General features: G+C 37.7%; 1 protein-coding gene across 1 annotated transcript in view; it reads right to left on the bottom strand.

Moving 5' to 3' along the window:
- The window catches only part of ZNF385B (zinc finger protein 385B), a 160,842-nt gene that overhangs the window by 124,300 nt on the left and 14,927 nt on the right, over nt 1-21,615 (bottom strand). Inside the window, exon 2 of the mRNA XM_027880245.1 lies at nt 5,014-5,316. Coding sequence (XP_027736046.1) covers nt 5,014-5,269 — 256 coding nt within the window. The 5' untranslated portion in view covers nt 5,270-5,316. The remainder of the gene's footprint in view (nt 1-5,013; nt 5,317-21,615) is intronic.

Here is a 21,615-nt window from a genome sequence, read left to right as displayed (position 1 = left end):
CCCTCTGAGCACTTGGTAGAATAGTTCATAAAGATCTGCAATAAGAATCAGATTATCCTTGTTCTTGTTTTAGATTAATGAAAGAAAAACACTGAGAAGGAGTTGAGAATCCAGATCAAAGAAAAATTTCTGTTCTCCATCACATTGGCACAAAGCAGTCTTAGATGACAACTAAGTTAGCTACCTGTCAGAAAGCCAGTCTCGGGCCAGTAAAGGATTCAAACCTATATACAAAGACTTGCATTTAGGATTAGATTCTTCTTTCAATAACCAAGGAAAAACTCCACTAAAATCAGAGCTATGCACTGCAGTTTCATTCTGTTATGACCACCCATCATTTAATCCTGCACTGACCTAGTCATCTGGCAAGCAAATTTCTTTTACAGTTTCATTTTCAAAAAAAAGTCTTCCTTGTATGCACGAGGTCAAAAGTGAGGATGTAGATTTAAAGTTATCTGGAATATTTTCAGTATAATTTCTCAACATCTACCAATAGTCGTTTTTACCTTTTGGTTGAAGACACTATTCACACTTTCTGTCTCTACATATTTAATTTGGAAAACTAATACTCAAGGTAGCTATAGAGTCCATGGATCCTAAGAAGGATAATTCTGAGCTATCTGTAAGCCTCCCAGCCTCTGCTGACTTATAGGATGCCTAGACTTGCAAACAGAATTATTATTATATGGCACAAGGAGGCAAGGAAGTTCTAATCTCTGTTGCTGAAAGGGAAAGAAACGCTGCCTTCTCTGTTCTCCCTCATTCTCCTCCTATGCCCAAGACTACTGTTTTACCTTCTCTATTCCACTACTAAGCCCTTTTGGTGACCTGATTTAATTCACAAACACAACTGAAGTCTAGTAATTTATTTATTTATTTGACTATACTAACAAATCTCTGGCTATCATTATTGTGAACCAGATCACATAACTCTGTGTCTATTATCTCCCAGGAAATCATCCTGCAATTATTTCCTCAGCACTGCAGGGTTAACGCATTAACTTGTAGGACTATTCCCTACAAAGAATAGTATTGGGTACACCATTTCCAAAACTGTCCCGCGAGGTCAGAGACTGCAAGAGGAAAAACACAGATCTGCTGCCACAATGCCCTGACATCCCCATCACACCTCCAGCCAAACCTCCAGCAAGACCTTCACACCGGCATTAAGGAGTGCCACCCGGGCCCTAAAGCACAACTGGTCTTTAAAGTAGCCTAGGACCCAGGAAAAAGTGATTCTGCTGTGCCCACTTGTAAATTTGGACACCTTACGTAGCAAATATGAAACTACTCTACCCATTTCCGTGATCTGCAAAATTTGGACTTCAATAGGTTATTTCTAGTCCACTTAAAACTATACCAACCGTTCCCATGTTAGCATGGGGGCAAAGGAGAGAGAATCAGGAGATTCACCAGCAGATACCAGGAAATAAGCAAAGAGAATTCGTGGAGCAAAATCGGTGTCACCTCCAAAGGAGAACTGGGAGGAATACAAGGAAGTCATCCACAAAACTGCCCACGTATATTTGCATATATCAGCACACCACTCGCAGTTGTCCCTATCAATAGCTCTGTTAACAAACGAGGCTCAAGTGAGCCCCAGAGGAGCAGCCGAGGCTCGCCGCTCCATGGCCCGGGCTGCAGCACCATCTCGTGGAAGCCTTGCGATCCCGCACTCCCGCTGCCTTCCCAGCCTCCAAAATACTGCCTCTCCCCCCGTCTTCATTTCCTGAACAATTAACTCATTAGCCGTCTCTCAGCAGAAGGGAAGCGAGCAGTCTTGATTTAGCAATTAGCCAAGTTCGTACCACACTCTGCACACTGGTTCCGTCCCCTCTGGGGAGCGGATACTTCAGCCCTCGTTTGTAGCTGTGGCAGGTGGGGTTTTAGGTACCCCACACAGCTGTGATCTGCTCCACGAGATTGCCGCTGCAGGCTCCAGCAAAACCTGCTGATGAAAAGTTTTAAACACTCCAAAATACATTTCCCGAAGCCTGCAGGAAACCACCCTTTCTTTTTCTTTTTTCGTTACAGGACACAAATGAAAAAATTACCAATTTAAGCTGCAAAAGCAAACTGACTCTCTCTTACATTCCGGAGACTTCATTTATTTTTTTCTGGCAGCAACCTGTCCATACATCACTGATGCCTGTCACAAGGGTAGGGATGACCCCTGGAAATGGCATTGCTGACGAACTTCAACCAGAGCTGCAGTAAGACGAGATGCATGTGACTGGTAATGAACCACCACTAACAAACAATAGTGAAGGCTTTAACACCATGTGCAGTATACTTTCTAAAGTAGAATACTCTTTATCAAGCACATAATTTTCAACAAGAAAGAAAAAGAAAAGGAGGAGTTCAATGAATGGATAGAATCACCAAAGTTGCCTAATGTAGTCAATTAATTTCTTGGGTTTGGCAATATAAAGCAAAGCAGCTCTAGACCTTTATTTTACTTGCTATGAAGTAATTTGAATTGCAAGTAGAGATAGAACAGAAAAGAGCTTCTATATTTCAGTAATCATGTGGTAAGCCAAAATAAACTAAAAATAGAGTAAGTTTTTCAGAAAAATATGTAGCTAAATACCTTTTTTAATCCTGTGACAGCTGTATCCTTACTCTAAATATAAAGAAGTAACTTTAAACTTATCTCTAAAAGATATTTAGACTTTAAATATATAAATGCCCCTCATCTATACACTGTAGAGTATTACTGCCAGGACCTGGAATTCCACTGTTATCAAATACTGTTAATAAACACTCCAATAGGGGTACAACAATGACTGTTACCAATTACTGAAAGTTATGAGCAACAAATTGAGGTTATAGCTGTAAAATATAGTGGAAGTCAAAAATTAAAATGGTATTTTATAACAACCTGGGGCCACCTGTCCCAGAAAGGACCTCCAAAGAGAATAAATATGAAAATATGTCTCATGACTCCTTTGTCTTCATTTAGAAAAAAGTCCACCAAGAGTCAAGGAGTCTGATGTCAGGGATGGTGCATAGACCATTGCTGTCACACAGGATCAAGATAGTTCTGGAGCTCTGTAATCCTGGTTTCTGTAATGTCAACGAAAATTTAGTCATGTGTGTTTATCTTCCAGTGGGAATATTGTTAATTTTGCATCCATCTTATGAACATAGAGGAAAACTCCAACCTTATATTAGCAGGAACCTTTGCAAAAAGTTTCCTGAGGTGTGCTGAGCTGTTCACTAGTTGGTTTGTTAAAAGGGTGTGTAGTCATAACAGTGAAGTACAAGAGGGGCTATTTACTTCCTTTGTATGTAGAATAAAGTCTGTTCACTGGTGAGGTGAGATTAATATAATTGCTCTCTTACCATCTGCACAATTACCTCTGTTCACAATGTTAGCTGAAGAAATGGGGAAGGAAGACTTCCATTATAAGAGGTAATAACACTCCAGAGGACATGGATTAAAACTGAGCTGGGATAATGTCAATTTATAAGAAAATTGATTTTTACTTATTTTTGGAAAGTGTTCTCAAAGAACTACATTTCAATAAATCTTGTTCTCCTACTAGTTCTTAAGCAATATATGAAATTGTCCACGTAATAATAATAATAAACTGTTTATGCAAGGCATTGTTTTTTTTTTAAATGCTATGAACACACCATCCTTCAGCTACGAAGAAAACAGAATGCCTATTTCAACATGCACTGGACAGACCAGCATAACTAGGACATAGCTAGGATATAGTCTACTATAGAGATCGGTAAACAAAGCACAAAGAAACATGAATTTTAACTCCTAAGCTATACAGGAACTCCAAAGCATGTGCTCCAGCAAACACAAATGTATTGTGAGCATCAAAGCTTTCTTTGAGCAGTGGAGCCAGAGCATCAGCTGTGATCCCCAGGAATGACAGTAAAGACATGAGATGACGAGGTTCAGCTGACAAAAAGCAACAGAAATGTACAATGCAAAATGTTTTCTATCAGCACACAGAGGAATCTTAATTAAATTATGTCTCATAGATATTCAGCTATTTTAAGAATGCAGACAATTAATTGATCTCGATGTTATTCAGTAAGAATTTAAACTTATGGACCATAGGCCTTACAGTAGTGATACCCTCACACTACTTAGTTCTAAATCAAACCAAACAATACTACAGACATCAAAATAAGTCAAATTCATTTAAAAAGAATCAAAATTAAAAAAAAAAAAAGATAAATCCTTTAATGCAGTTTGACTGTTTCTTTACAAAACAAAATAAAAAAACCCAAAGCAAATGCCCTCCTCTGGCATAATACAATTCAGAAAATAATACAATTCGGAAAACTTTTTTATGAAGATTTGAGATTTGTTCTATTTTTCTCAAAACAGCTACGAACGGAGTCTAACAGTGAAATAAAATAAATAAAAAAATAAAACCCAGAAAAACACATTATGTGCTTTTTCTCTTTACATTATGCAGACTAAATGCATTTTGCCCAAGCATTTGGGACCTTTGTTTGTCCATTAAGTAAAAAGTCTTATTTTAAATTAATTCTCTCTTAGAGGTCTCTTCCAACCTAAACAATTCCATGAATAAGAGAAATTAAAATCCTGAAAACTGAAAATAGGAATAATGAAAGGGCCAAGCCTGTTAATTCCAGCTCTTCTCCATCTTCCTACTACTAGATTTCTTTTAGAAGTTTCTCCTCTACACACAGCACCCCTCCAGAACTTTATTTTGGGAACAAAAGCAGATGACAAAATTTGTAACTATTGGATCCACAACAGTTACTTTTAAATAGACCATTTCTCAAGGTGTAACACAGTAATTAATCACTCATTAATGCAATATTGCCTCAATATTGGCAATCATCTGTTGGCCTCACAGGAAGAAAAACACACCAGAAATTCTGAACATGATAAAATACTATTAACTACTAGTATTAATCTATATTAAGTTTAATGCTTATGTTGGGTGGGGAAAGCAGATCTTAAAAGCTTCCTCAGAATTCTGGACCAAAATCCAACATCTCAAACTAATTATGTACCTGTGCTTGTACTTGCAAACGAAGTGCCAGGAGCTGTACTTGTAGGGAGTTTCCCATTATTTAGCTGCTTCACTCTTTTCAGGTGAGACTTCCCATTGTAATGAACTTGAGCTTGAGCTGCAGAGTTCAGCTGTATATTGCACACTTCGCAGAAGGAAAACAGTATCTTCTTTTTTTCTTTACTTAACTGATAATCCTGTCTGTCGTTCCTCAGTCCTTTTTCTTCCAAGAGCCGTAGAACAGCTGGTTGATTCATAATCCCATCTTCAAAGACGTGGTCAGGAGTTAACGGACCCTTCCTACCTACAGAGCAGAAACCAAAATTGTTACTAGAAGGTAACTAACACTTACTAATAAAACTGAATTTTCTTTTTTATAATGCTAAACAGCATGAACCAAAGATGAGCTCTAATAAATAAGGTTCCAAATTGCAGAGGTGTTGCTTAATAGAGAAATACATGCATTTGTGACACACTGCAGAGCTCAGAAATAATAAGTTGGCAATATATCACAGTCTGTGCACAGCAACTTGCAACAACTCATTATTTTGTTCTGCAAGCTCTCTGTTTTAAAGCAGATTTATTATTGCATCTCTAGCAGAGGTTAAGATTACTTTCAAATACATTTCTTCCGCTTTACCAAACACTGGTTCCAGAGCTATTTACTTTCCAGAGCCCATAGCAGTACCCACTGCCTCAAATACAACTACTCAGCAGAAAGGATGCCAACAAGAGATGCTACGGAAACAGTGGAAGACAGCAGATTGTTTTAATGAGACTAATGAATGCTTTCCACTTTTACATACACCCAAATCTTCAGCCTTCATACAAGAATTGTGTATTATCTACAGGAGTCCATCAATACCTTCACAATTCAAACCATTGCAGAGAGAAACACCAGGCAGAAGTTAGTCTTGCGGGAGCCACATAAATACATGGTAAATGACAGACCCTGAACAACAATCCAAGAGCCTGAAATATTAACTTACCCTAGAGAATAAAAACCTCATCGTGATAAATGAATCAAGCTGCACAAAGAACAGTTTTATATAAATGCAGGGAAGGTGTGTATTTCATTTAAGGTATGCTGCTAAATCAGCAGACAAGAAAACGGGGAGAGGAGAGGCGAGGCACAGCTTTTTATAAATAAAGGGGTCCAGAGTAACTCATATAGGAAATATTTCTGTTTTCTTATCTATACAAATTGCTGTCTACACTTTATTCTTTTCCCCTACCCAAATACTCTGGAGGGCCAAAGGCTGGCTCAGGGAACTGTGCAGAAGAGCAGCTCTTTCCAGGCAAGAGTGCACACATATTCAGCCTTCATAATCAAAAGCCTTCAAACACAAGGTCCGTTTTTCAGCCTGGGAACCAGAGCAGCACAGAACTGTGTGTACACCCACCACTGTGTTAGGCAGGAACAACGAGAGACACAAACAATGAAACCACAAGCAGTGCTAGCAATCCTCCCCAAAACACTGTAGTATTCACAAGCAACACTAGAATACTCCTCTCATCCAGGTAAGCATTTTACCAGGAGAAAGTCTGTTTGGTTCTCTGGAACAGGTATGTAGACAGAAAAAAAACTTCAGAAATAAGTTCAAGTCATTTATATGGTGGGATGGAGTATCTCATCACATTTCTAACTCTAGCCCATGTTTAACATTTTACAGATTCCTCCTCAAATACAATCCACTGATCAAGTATTCTGAGTTCACAGTCATGGTATTTGTTTCATACACCTGACAGCTCTGTCATCAAACAAACAAAAAATATAAACAATATGGTAAGATATACATCACATCAAATAAAAATAATTATTAAAAATAATTGTAGCATACAGGTATCTAATTGCTTTTAAAAACAAAATACTGGTCATCCTGAAAAGCTAGGCTAGAGACTGTCACACTAAATCATTTAAGTGTAAGTATCATATTTCAAGGCCAGCAACCAAGATCCTTGACTCAGCTGAGCTAAGATGACATTTTCATCTGCAAATTTAATCTGCTTAGAGCTTTCACATTTGTTACTTTTTAATGTATTTTTATACCATAAACACCCTCCCCTACACCCTTTGTTTTCTGTAATTTTTTTATATCAACAGCAGTGTTATAGGTTTTGTTCTCTGAAGTAAAAGATTTTGAAACAAAAATATTTTCATATTAAATGATTTTACAAGTTGTACATACAAACATAATTACATAATGATAAAAGAGGTAACAGTTTAAAAATCCTGGCTTGTCAGAAACATCTTAAGTTTGATTGCAGAAAGAAACTAATTCAATATATAATTCAGCAATTATTTCAATTATCTAAACATTCTTAATGAAACTCAGTTGATTTGGATATATTTAAAGTTGGCAAAGGCAAACATCTGCATTGGGAAGCTGTGTGGACCAGAAGAAAGACTGCTGGAGCAGATAGCTGCTGTTGAGTTCCTGAAACAGCATCAAAGCCTTTCCAAGGGGGCTTATTTTGAAAAGCACCAGCCTGGTACTGCATTAGCACATTATCACTGCAGCATGAGATACAGACACTCCTGGACTGCATGTTTCCAAAGGAAAGAAACCTTGGTAAAGTCTGAGACTGCTCAAATATGAAAGGGTAAGTGGGGAAAAAAAGCAGGGTAAGTGGGGAAAATCAGAACATTTGCCTCAAAAGTGTACTGACATCATCACAATTGTTTTTAGTATGGACACGCCCAGAAAGAACAACTGAGCGCAGCAAGGACTCACACACTGCGCCTGCACCCTTAGGCATCCCAGCTGCCAGTCTAGAAAGGAAATTAACCTTCAAACAAATAAAAAGAAATCACTGCCCAAGTTTCATTTTTAATAAACAAAATAATTATAAACTCACTTTTACTACAAAATGCTGTCTTAGTTGCATACACAGGACAAAGGAGTACTTGAAGTAATCACTTGCTACTAATTTAAGAATTATAGAAATCTGAGCTGAAATTTTAAAATAACTCTCATTGCCTAAAGCTCTGCATCTAAATTAAAAGGTGGCCTGATTATGAGCAGCAATGGCTTCCCAACAACTGATGGGAGCAGCAGATGAAAAGCACTTCCGAAAAATACCTACACTGGGCATAGGAGGGCTTGCAGCAACACGCAGTCCAGCCCTGGGGAGAAGCAGTATGTGCAACCAGACCCAACCCTGCCAGCCCTCAGAAGTCTGCCTGTTCCTACAGAGAAATCACAGCCCTCATCTTCCTGGGATTTGGAGACCTGAACATTTGGTAAAGCAAATGATTTATGTTTGAAAAGCTTTGTTCAGTCCCTTCTACAAGTTTTTACAAAGAAAACATTGCTGGAAAACATGCACTGAGGTTTTAAAGTTTGCCCATCTTGCACACAGTAATACAGTTTTTACTGTAACTGATCACTTCTTATGGTGTATTTGTTCAAAAAATAAAAAGGTTATTGCATACAGAGAGTTTCCATTATTTTCAAAATTTTGTCTCCTTCCTTTCTTCTTTAAAGTTTAGGTTGGAAAAATACAACTTTGAAAATCTCCACTGAAATGTCCTGGTTCTAAAATATACAGAACCAGCACAGTTCTGCATTGAGTCAGCGTTAAGAATCTTATCATGAATGCGGTTTATCTTGTACAAGGCAACCTTTCTTTAGAAGGCTATCTGAATGCTTTAAATTTTTATGAAAAAAACTTGTATGCACATGTTAAATTGTCATTTGAAAAAAAAAAAAGAACAAAAAAACCAAACCAACCAACCAAAAAAAACCCCACAAATCAAAATGCTTGAACTTTTTCTTATTCTCTAAATTTCCTAGTCACTCAAATTTATGCAAGCAAACATCTCTCAAGTGTCTTTTTCTTTCAAAAAGAGCTTTTCGCTGTAGATAGATTTTGAAGAGTTCTGGATGATACTTGTTCTCACTCACTAGGAGTCAGATATGAAACAGGGCTGTTTCATCCTTCAGGTTTACACATAGCTCAATAACATTATCATGTAACAGAAGCAGCTACTTGAGACTGCAGTCAGGGAACTGAGAATAAAGAGAAGTTACATAATCATTATATTCTGTGAAACCAAAAAGTAATTTAGATTAATAGTTATAGATGAGATTGTGAAGTATTTAGAATTAGATTTAAGACTAAAAACAATAATATGAGTTCAATAAAAGGGAGAAAGGACAGAAGGTATCATATGGAGAAAATACAGTTGATCAATCCTGCAGGCTCCCACTTCTGTATAACATGAATGCAGCATAGTGTAAGCCAAGTCTTGGCAGCAGCTCATACATAAAAATATTCACAAATTAAAGTGTCCCATACAAAAAGAACATGATTCTGTGAATCACACTGCAGTGACACACAGAGTACACAGGTAATGCTATATCACTGTAGTTGTATTTACTCAATGGCTAAGAGGATTAGACCCAATTAAAAATTGAAAAGGTGAGAATGTGAAAACAAGGGAAAAAAAAGCAGGAAACGCAGAAGTGCATCCATATATCCAGCTGAAATGATCCAGAAAAACGAAAATCTGTAGAGGGATTTTATGCCATATAAATCTTTCTCTTGTAAAAATAAGTTCTGATTCAAACTAGATATACTCATTTTTATTCTGATCAAAACCGTAAGAGGAAGCAATACAAGCATAAAGTCTTTTCAGGTATCTGATATAAGCTGTGACCAGACTAAAGAGGCTGTTTCCCATCACATTTCCTCCCCAGTACACAGAACTGATCTATCTGAATAGATTCTGCAAACAATACTGGAGCAAGAATAAGTTAGTGATTTATGACACCACATTAAAATTCTTAGGTGTCATGAGATACCCAGGATTTCAGAAACCACATCTTCTCAGCCTCTTCCACCTGGCAAAGAAATCTAAACGTGGATATCTTTGTCCTTGAAGCTCAAGGAAATTAGCCTTTCAATTTGGCTAATTTACTTTTAAACAGAGTTGTGCTTTCAGAGGAGCTACATAGAAGTATTAATATGGTACACTGCTGTAGGTGAGAATTTGCAAATCTTTACTCAAAGGAAATAAGCTTTGGTTATCCTGATGAATTAGCGATGGTTACACAATGCATTCTTTTCCTGAGTGCTGATCTAAACTTTTGCAATGCCTACTCCTAATTAGTTGATACTTCAAAGAACCATAATGCTGGAAATGAAATTAGATTGGCTTGCTTCTGTGGAACATTGACAGGTAAGCAAAACAGAAAACGTATTTTAGCAATTTGCATACGGACAAGAAGAATTTTCTCCTTTAGCCTTTGAAAATAGTCAAAACGAGTTACAGAAGACATAGGAACAAATATAAAAATCAACTGGCTTTCTAGGTTGTTACATTTCTAAAAAGGTTCATTCAGACATCTGGAGGGGACGGGGAGAAAAAGTGCTGTACTCCTTTTAAGCAACTCCTATGGAGAAAAACGATCTATGCAGGTGGAGTAGTAAAGTCTGCAGGCATTCCTTAAGAGCTGTAGCCTTGCACTGGAGCAAGTGTGATTCCCTAGTTCCTCGTATCTCTACCATAAAACATTTATGCACACCCTCCTCCCCCCACCCCCAAAAAAAGGGGGAAAAAAAAAAAAAAAAAGAGAGGAGACAACCAGCTTGAATACCTCTAGAGCATTATTTAAAAGAAACTAAAAGGAACTCCCTAGAGCTGCTTTTCAGAAGTCTTATGACCTTTCTTATATTTTTAGACAGTATTTCCCAAACATAGATAAACTATCAAGAGGCATATGGTTTGCACCATCTGGGCAACAAGTTCTATTGGGATACTGTGGTGAACAGCATATGCATAGTGCCTTGTGTGCAGTATCCTACAGTGTTAAAAAAGCACTAGAGACTATTTTGAAGCCAACCCTGAAAAATCCCCCATATGTTTAAGGGACCTGTTTTCTTTCAGGAGATGTGTTCCCCTTTCTTTCAGTACAAACCAAAACAGAGAACTGCCATGTTTAATCTTCATCTTGTTCTGAAATTCCTCAAGGAGGCATCATATTTAGCAACATCTCCACCTGTCGAAGTATTTATTACCCATCCACACACATTTGATGAACTCTTTGTTATGTCTTTCATCTCTGCTCCCAAAATACATACAATGTTTTAATTCAAAGTTAACAGTAAAAACCGGATGGTTTAGAAAAGTAAACACATTTTTATTCCTTGGGACAGGTAAAGAATAATCAGTCAGTCATGACACACTGACCAAATCAGGTTAAGTAATTTTTTACTTTTTATTTTGCTGCTAGTTCATCGATATCAAGAGGAATAAAAAGTCAGGTTGCTACCACTGTGCATAAAAAGTTTTGAATGGTGTAGTATGACAAATGGCTGACAGCCTCTTCACTAACACATTTTAGAGTATTTAACATTTGAAGGAGACTCTCCTTAAACTATAAAAACAGATGGTTCTTTCACAACACAAACATTAGCTGTTCAGTACAAGGTAATTCAGAAAACTGAAAACATTCAAGTAGCTAGTATTTTGCTTTTCTTTACACCAGCCTTGAAATTTCCTATGTTAAAGAAACCTAAAATTAGACCTACTGTACTAGACTGTGAGTTCAGCTAAACCGGAATAAATAAAATCACTCTCAACGTAGATTATCACTGACCAAGCAGGTTAATCAAGTTTGGAGTCCAGACAGCTATCTTGGATTATGCTTCAAGAGGAACAGATAGTTTTCCAGAATGACCATAATATGATTTTGCTTGATGAACCATTTGACAAGTTGGTGCCTTCTACTCAGCAGTCTGTCATTAAGTCACTACTTACCTCCAGTGAACTTGCACTCTAAGTACTCTTAGCTAGTTGTAGAAGAATATCTAAATGCTCAAGGTGTCCAACACATGGCTTTATATGTCCTTTTAGACATTTGTCCTCCCCTATCACATGCATAAGCCTATTAGAGACAACAGACCTTCCAGAAAAATGGCACTCAGCTCCCTTAGTTTTACCTATCATCAAGTCCATTGAATAAATCCATACAATATCCTTACTTGCTACCCCTACTGTGCTACCTGCAGCATCTTCAATCCCACACCACATGCGCCAGTGTGTGTTCTAGAGTCCTCATTAAAAGAAAAAAAAAAAAAAGTCCATTTCATGCCAACCATCACTGATTGTCAGTATCTGGTCACATTTACATCTTATTTCATCCAGGATCTCTAGTTTTCTGTTAAAGATGTAAATCCCAAATATGCTGTATTTCTAAGCAACACCCAGGATGAGGAAAAACAAAAAAAAAAATGAAATCAAACCACAAAAATAGACAGACTTAAATGAGTTCTTTGTTGGAAAAAGGCAGGATTAAAACATCACACATTCCAAAATGCCAAGCAGCCACCAAAAAAAGACTTAAAAAATAGATTGGATACTTTTAATAGGTTGAACAAGTGAAAATTACAAATCATTTTAACAGTAAATCCTCCAAATTTCAAAAAGATAAATTTTTCTACGTAGAAAGGAGCAAAGTGAGTTTTCATGCGTGTATTTCAAATTTTGCCCATTTTTACAAGCTGCTTCCTTGAGACCAGGGAACCGTCTATAAATAAATTGAATTATACCGCTTCTAAGATCATTTTTTAAGACTATTCCTTAAATCTCCAGAGTTCTACAAAGTTTTCAGATTGGGATTTTTACTTTTATCTTTCAAAATATTAGATCCAAGTACTCTTTTAAATAAAAGGATTCCTTTTATTTCTCCATAGAAGAACATTAAATAACACAAAACTTTAATTAGATGGATCTTTACCAGATTTTACAACTTAGAAGGGCTGAAAATAGACCTATAAAGGGAAGACACTGTAGAGAATATAGCTTGAACCTATCTTCAACAATAAAAAGACTACAAAAAATAGGGTTTTTAAAAAACAAATTATTTTTCTACATTTAAAAATCATCCCTTAAAACATAAGACAACCTAAGACCAATTACATAGCAAATGGGTTTTAACTAACTGGAGAAGTGGTTCAAGATGCAATGTACTTCTAGTGAAGCATTTATTTTAATTAAAAAACAAACAAACAACAAACAAAAAACCACCAAAAACCACCAAAAACTGTTCAGGGCATGAACTTGTTCAAATAAAAGACCAAAACCCACTGACACAATGTGAGGTTCCTACAAGGTATTTGTACTTGGCTATTGCTTTATCTTGCTTGAGCATAATCACATTTGAAGAGTAAATAAATCTTTGGTTGGTCTCAGGAAGCAAAAATAATTTCCTACCTTTCTTAAAATTATCAAGAATTCACCTGAGCATAAAAGGAAGTCACAACAGAAGGTCAGGTCTAGTAGACAGCTGTCTTTTTCATAAGTCTGACAATAGCAGGAGATGAATAGAAGTTGCACTGAAAACCATTAATTCAGGGTAAAACCTGGTAATGCTGTGAAAGTGCTCTTGGATACAAGAACAAGAACTTTGAGGATTGTGCGGAAATAATAGCTGGGCATGAACAAAGAACAAGCTACATTCAGAAATAGTGTGAGATCCAGATATATCAGCTTGATTGGAAGCGCTAAGAGTATAAAGAACAGAAAACGGCAAGCACAATCAGTGGCAGTCAATGTCAATCCGAAAGCGCTCCTAGAAAGACGATCCTCAATTAGTCATTTGTAAGAGGCTGTCAATGTCCATGTAAACTACTGATCCTCTTCTGGAACTGAAGAGATATTGAAACCAATGTTCCCTTATAGTACAAATGTAAAGGGACATCACACCTGCTTTCTCTTATTAACTACTTAGGATTTATGATCAAGTTATAAGAGAATCATCCATCCTATAAGAGAATCATATAGTGGTAGCCCATAAGAATAGGCAAGTGGATCACCCAGTTTGAAGCCACCTGCAGGAACAGATGAGGTTAAAGTCAGCATTGACCTGAATTTAACCTTTCATTTCTCCCCTTTTCCTTGTTTAAAGGAACCATGACTAAGCATATTTGTTCTGATAATAAATTCAGAGAGGTCTCTGGTGAAGTTGAAGATACAGCCAATCCCTAATTCCTCCTGCCCATACAGAGATCTGCACAGACCTCTCCTAAACCCGAGTTGCCACTTGCCTTAAGCTTGAAGTGACTGCTGCCTATAAAATCCATTCTGAATACCTTATTCCATAAAAAAATACACCCTTCCATTCGTTACAAAACAAAAACAAAAAAAAGTCAGCCTTTTTCTAGTTTTTCTGACATTTTACACCCTGATCCAGAAATACTATGTGCATTTGCTTTCATGCTATAAGTAATCCACACTGCTCTTCCCTCAATTATGAGCCCATTAGAGTGAGTGCATTTGTTCATAAAAAATTTGGCAGACAAATGCTTCTCATTTCTGTGCATTCCAGCCAGTGCAACCATACTATTGCATTAATCTAATTTGGCTTTTATAAACTTTTGGACGTAAAGTTGGAGTTAAGCTGAATGGTAGTACCTGAATGAAGAATTCATGTGAGAGGTTGTTTGGGTTTCTTCCCTTTTATTATACATTTGTATAAAATCAATATACTATTTGCGTATCATACTTAATATGAAAAAACACTTGAAGATAGCATCCCAGAATATTCATACCAAAGGTCCACTAGCGATTCCAACAGCATTAAACTGCATAAACATTTTAAGCCCTGCACTGTCATAGATATTCTACACCAACTATCCTGGAATCCCTGAAGAAATTAATAGTCAAGTCGGTTTGTAGATGGCACTTCATTAAACTCTTGTTTCATACAGCTCTGAGGCCCCCAACATAAGAAGGGCATAAACCTGCTGGAGAAAGTCCAGAGGAGGATCACAAAATGATTAGAAGACTGGAGTACCTTTGCTATGACACCTGGCTGAGAAAGATGCAGTTGTTCAGCCTGGAGAAGTCTCTGGGGAGACTTTAGAGCACCTTTCAGCATCTTAAGGGACTATGAAAGAGCTGGAGAGGGGCTTTTCACAAGGGCATGGACTGATAGGACAAGGGTAAATGGCTTCAAACTGAAAGAAGGTAGGTCTAGATTAGATAATAGGAAGAATTATTCACTATGAGGCTGATGAGCCATTGGAACAGGTTGCCCAAAGAAGTGGTGGATTTCCCATTCCTGGAATTGTTCAAGGTCAGATTGGATGGGGCCTTGAGCAACCCAGACTAGTGAAAAGTTCCCCTGTCCACGGCAGTGGGTTTGGAACTAGATGACTTTTAAGGTCCCTTCCAACCCAAATCATTCTGTCATTCTACAATACCTGTTTCAGCAGGTACACAGACCAGCTAAGTCTGAATGCTTTAACACAAACCAAAATGGATGTTCTAACTGCAGGAATCTAATTGCATGATAGATGCACACATTTCTTCCTTTCAAAGATGTTTGTGCATGATACAACTCAGAGTTTCCTACAAGATCCGCTTTATTGTCTAAAATAGTCTACCTAAAGAACTCGCCACATGAATGGCAAGCAACCCTTTCAAACACCACCAGTGTAAATAGTGCTTCTCAAAGCATTTATGTTTGGGAGAGAGGCTTAGGGCATAGAGCCAGGAACAGAGAGGAGGAGGGAAGTGGTCTGTGGATATCCTGATGGTTCAGACTTCTGTCTGGGACAAGGGAAAACAGAAGGAGAAGAGAGCCAAAAGATGGGTATTTCCATTCCTGCATCTGGAACAAAACTATGGGGTGTTCCTTTGCAAGCAATTTTACACTTTTGTCTCCAAATTGTCCCCTCCCTTTCCCCATCAGCTCAGGACACACTGTCAAAGCAAGGGCAGGTTTCATAGCATGCATCTGTGCTCACTATCAGCATCAGGTATAATCCAGTATGAGGCAGGTAAGTATCACTGCTGGCACAGTACCTCAGAGAAGAGATTTTTTTTAGCACAAAAGCACTGACAAAGATTAAAGGTCTGCCAAAACAAGAGCCATTCAAGTTCACCACCAAAAGGAACAAACTATGGAGGAATCACCTTACCCCCACTCATTTTACAGAGGTGGACCCAAGGCACACAATTCAGCTTTTGCTGAATACTGCATGAAGTGAGTTTCTCATGGTGGTGACTGCATACCAACTGCCATGTTAACGAGCAGTATCTTCCTTCAGACATTTACAAACATCAGAATGCTTATTCATGACAGTCCCACATATCATCTGCCATCCCAGATGGTGACTGGTGGGATGCTGATTTTGTCCTAAGGCAGTTACCACCCACCAAGACAGTATATGCAGGGCTAAACAAAAAGCATGGACCATCTGCTGTCAAGTTTATAAGATTTGTTGAGACCTACTCGGTTAGTTTAGGTTTATTTTAAATCAGACAAATCAGGATGCTGCAGCTCTCTAAATGCCCAATAAAAGAAGGGTAGTTGCACTGTAAAAGACATGCAGTAAATCAAGAACAAGTTACGCTATTCTGCAGGGCCCACCTAACACCCTGAGAGCAGCTAAGGATTCTCACTGTGATCAGTGGCAAAAGGCACATACAGCCCATAAGCTCAGAGGAAACATGAGACCACAAAGCAAGATGAAATTCTGCAGAACCTACAGTTTTCCTTGACCTGGAAAAAAAATTTCAGAGTTTTCTTTCTTGCTGAGAGGATGTTTTTTTCTGCCTCCTTATCTTGCAATCTATCTACTGCTATCATTTTGATAGCTGATCTCCATGTTGATTCTAGCCCACCCCAATTATTTTATTTTCCTACTTCTGTATCTCTGTAGAGTCTTCTTATCCCCCTGCTCATGTGCTGTCATACTATATATACATAAAGAAAAGTCAATTGAAAAGCAGAACTAGTGTGATACCTTCTGAGTGCCTCACAAACAGCATGAACTCCCTCTTACTCGCTTCATCTGTCATATCCATTTATAGACGGTTAATAGAAAATACAGTGACTTCTCCAATCCAGACTATTAAGCACTCAAACCACATAATTCTACACATTCTTTTAAAGTTATCTGATTAAATTTCTTTTTGTACACTGATAAATACCTAAAACAAGCAGAGAAAATAGAAAAATACATCCACATTTTTCCCAAACCTTTTTTAAACCACCAAGTACATGCGAATTTTTCAATGAGGCAGGGAATTAACCTCACACAAGTGTAAAGGTTACATCAATGTTTCTGCATGGATTAAAAAGAAAAAAAAACAAAAAGAAAGTATTGCTTAAGATAACTCCCACAAAGTAAAATTTCAAAACAGGGTCAAATTGCCTTTACATCATAAATACCAGAAAACTAGGATACAAATGAGAGAGATCATGAAGGGCTGTACTGCACAGTAATGAGAGACAGGGCTTGCAAAGGTCTCTGCCGGGGCCCTACACTGTAAGAGTTCCTGGCGCTACAGCTCACACCAACACAGCTGCATCAGCAAAGATCCTTCAGCAAATGCTGAAGATGCCTCCAGCCAGCACAAGTGCATCACCTCCTCCAGAATTCATACCACAAAGGGCAGAGGAACAGAATACACCAGTCACCTGCAAATGACAGCTTAGCTGCTAAGAAAAAGCAGGGACTAACTAAAGAAAGAAAATCTGGGAAAGTACATGCAAAGAGAAGGATTCCTTTCTCCACTCAAGCAACCAGAGGCAACATCGGGCATGAGGTAGAGCTTCTCCATTCTCCTTAAGCATGTTTCCTTACTCTTCTTGAAATGACTATTAGTACAATTGTGTGCTGATTTTGGTTGGGGTAGAGTTTACTTTCTTCACAACAGCTGGTATGGGGCTTTGGTTTGGATTTTTCTGAACACAGGCTTGATAGTATAGACATGTTTTTGCTATTTCAGCACAAATACAAAACACAAAAACTAACCTATGCATCCTAGTGTAGCTATCTGCAGAACACACACATTTATCAAATGGCCACATAATCATAAATGTATTTAAAACTCAATACCACAATAAATTTAAGACAAAAAGATCTGACAAACAAAATTATACAAGTCACAGATAGTCTTGTACTGCCATCCTGCATAGAATATGACTGGCATCTCCTTAGGAATATAAGCATTGTGCCACCTTTCATTTTACAACTATGACTCTGACGTCTTCACAGACATTCAAGCATACTGTTTCTATAAAAAATAAGAAACCACGTCATTTTGCAAAGGGATAAACTTTTGGTGAAGGCAGTCACACTGAAAATTGGCCGTTAATCTCCTCTGAATAAATATATCCCCCAGAAAGATGAAAGTGTGAGCAGAATATATATTTTTTGCACTTGAAAATGCTGAGATGCACAACAAGAAGCTTTTACTTTAGCATTTTCAGCTGAAGTTATCCCTCAGAAGCCCACTTTACTCTCTTAAGAGATTTTTCTCCAGTCGTTCACTTTTCAAAGCCCTTTGCAACTTCAGGATTGCAATAAAGCTGACTTTTATACCTTATTTCAGTAGGGCTCCCTTCCCTTGTCGGAGCTGTCACATTCCTGGATACATTTGGTGGTTTTCAAATTCCTCAACATTTTAATAATAAAGGAATAAAAAGAAATAATAAAAAACCAACCAACCAAAAAACACCAAAAAACCAAACACATTCATTTTGCAATAATCAGACAGTGGACTTCATAACACAAAACATCCTTGTGATAAAAAATTCCACTCATAAATTCTCCAAGTAATGAAGATCTTGCTCTAACATTGGCTTACCTAGTTGGCCTGTGCTCAAGTTATACACTGGTAACTGAACACAGCTTTTGCTAACAGACAATTTTAAACACACTTAGTGCCTTAATGGACCCAGCAGGTTGAACAGGCCTCCTGTGTTGACATCACAAACATGAGATTTTGAAACATGAAACATTTAGAAAGGTTCACTTAGGAAAAAAACAATTTATCAATCTGATGTCACTTTTGCTCATAACACTCCTTTCACCAGTTCAAGGCTGCTAGCTCTCAGAATCGTATCTTGAAGTATTAAGCATTTTTCTTAAGCCTGGGTCATGCAGTCAAAAATCCGCAGGATCTCTAGTCTTTTAAATATCCTTCTAATCCTTGCAGAGCTGACTGAAAACATGAATCCTAAAGAGAACTAAAGAGAAACCAATTTCAATGTTTTCTAGATCTGGTCAAATTTTTGAATGTTCAGAGCTGACAGTGTTTAGGCAGGAGCATTGACGTTCTTTCAGCCACACACTTGAACAAGTTCTGGACTGCTGCTATGCTTTATCACTATAAGAATCTTAAGACTTAAAAGAAAAGACCTTTAAGTCCTAATGTACTTCAGCCAGGACAAGCCCTGAATAATCAGGCGTGTATTTGGTCATAGAAGGTTTTCTGGGGTGATCTCCAGCCAACTAAATGCTGGCTACTGGTTTAGTTGCTCTTTCTCTGCTGTGTGCAGTCCACAAATGCATCAGAAGGCAGGTGTCTTCTCCTCCCCCTTTTCACGAGGGCATATAGTGACAGAACACGGCGTAATGGCTTCAAACTGAAAGAGTGTAGTTTAGATTAGTCATAAGGAAGAAATTCTTGACTGTGAAGGTGGTAAGACACTGGAACAGGTGGCCCAGACAAGTTTTGGATGCCCTATTCCTGGGAGTATTCAAGGCCAAGTTGGATGGGGCTTTGAGCAACCTCATCTAGGGGAAGGTGTCCCTGTCCACGGCAGGGTTTGAACTAGATGACCTTTAAGGTCACTTCCAACCTAAACCATTCTATGGTTATATGATTACCTTAGCCTTTATTTTCCAAGACTGAGGAAGTCTCCCCATAACCAAACAGGATCTCCTTTTCCCTGACCAGAACCCTTCTCTACACTCATCTCAGTTGGAAATCATCACGAGCAGTAATCAAATCAGTTTCCTGAATACCAGATGGAGACTCATTAGTTTTGCAATTGCAGTGTTAATGCTTCCTTATCCCTGAAAAGCAGGAAGGTTAGGAATCACTAGTTCATTTTACAAAACACTTCTAAACCATATACAAGTCAATTTTTTATTTGTTTAATCACATCATTAGTCATAGCAATTAAGTGAGAGTTCTCAGCTATCGTAATTCATTCTGTTTATGCTAAATGGCCCATTCAATCAGTAATCCTAACTGTCAATTACGTCACTTTATTGTTTTTAAATATTTATCAGTCCTTAGCTAAAAAATGAACCAAAAAAGTCCAGTTCAACTGTCAGCAGAAACAGGTTGTCATCTGCCACAACAGACCACATAGGAAAGCAAGTAGAGTTCAGAGATATTACCAAATATCCTTACAAAGAAATGGATATTAAGGACTTAAGTTTCCAGAAGAAATTTCCAAATATGTATTGCTACAATTTTTCCAATTACATTTTCTACTTCCCTGTGTAAAATCCTGGTTTATAGCCAAAGTTTTCTCTAGAAAATAATCACTTTTGTCAAAATGTTATTTTCGGAAATTGCATAGTTATTAAACAGCATCAAGAGCATCTGTATGAGCACTGTCAAACAAGCATCAAAAATGGAAAAACTGAAAATCTAAGAACTTAAAATTTTACAGAAGCAACTTTCAAATTGTTTTTTGTTTGTTTAACATTTAAAGACTTTTCCATAAATTCAGGGCAGGAATCATACTGAGAAGTGAGGTAGCAGCTTTGGTTTTCAAACACTTTTAACCAATCAGGTCTTTTAATTCGGAGATGCTTCATGAACCAGGCTGATACTGTGCCAGTCTCCACAATCCTGCTCACGTTTTGAATTGGGGCATGGCTCGGGTGGCAACTGTAGCTGTGCTAGAGATGACCAACATATATTCTTCAAGAAATGGGGTTGTATCCTAATCCCCACTCTGCTCCTTTGAGATATGAAAGATATCTTCTAAAAAATAAGCAAAATCCCCCAAAAAACAGGCAATAGGGAAAAAGAAGCATCTTAATGGCTCTCTAGCTCAGTGCAACCAGAGACACAGCACAAATATATCCTAGCATGGATCCATTTTAATTTTGTTCAAGGTTTACATTGGATTCTTCGAAGAAACTCATGGGACAATCACCATTTGCATTTTATTGAGTTTCTCACTGCATACTTGTGGCTCAGCCTTATACTCCTCACATAGCAAAATTTCCAAAGGATGACTGGTACAAAGAAGGGGAGGAATCTCATTCCCACTACCTTTGAATTTGATTTGCCCAGCTTCATAAACTCCAACAACCCAAAAAATTCACACAGGTAATCATCTAACGATTAACCACATTCAAAATTTCAAGAACTGTAAGACATGTTTAGTCTGTCAAAACAAGAAAGAAAATTTAACAGGTTACTCTATCCTATCTCCTATGCTAACTCTGGGCAGACCAAAGTTCTTGCACAACTGCTTGGGCAAGTATGACACATGACATCATTATTTTCCATTGCCTCTGCTGGGCCAAGCATATACACACAAGACATATGCACACATATAAAACATATTCTGGGGACCCTGTCAGATTCTCTTGCTTTACCTTTTCCATGAAGTAGTAGTAGTTAACCAAATGCACAAGCAAATACTTATATAGTTTTAAATCTCAAGATAGCACCTGCAGTATATTTACCACTTACTGGAAGTCTGTTTTATCCAGCTTTTCAGGGAGAAAATTGTGTTTTAATAACTAATTGGTATCTATTACATTTATAAGAAAACAAATTAAAATAAAAGACTTCACAGGCTCCAGAACCAATAATTAAGGACCACTT

Source organism: Empidonax traillii, unplaced genomic scaffold, assembly GCF_003031625.1.
Source record: "Empidonax traillii isolate 1590-97213 ecotype Southwest subspecies unplaced genomic scaffold, ASM303162v1 scaffold65:size4453928, whole genome shotgun sequence".
Lineage (NCBI taxonomy): Eukaryota > Metazoa > Chordata > Aves > Passeriformes > Tyrannidae > Empidonax > Empidonax traillii.
Note: the sequence above shows the minus strand (reverse complement) of the source record. Positions and strands in the feature narration are given on the sequence as shown.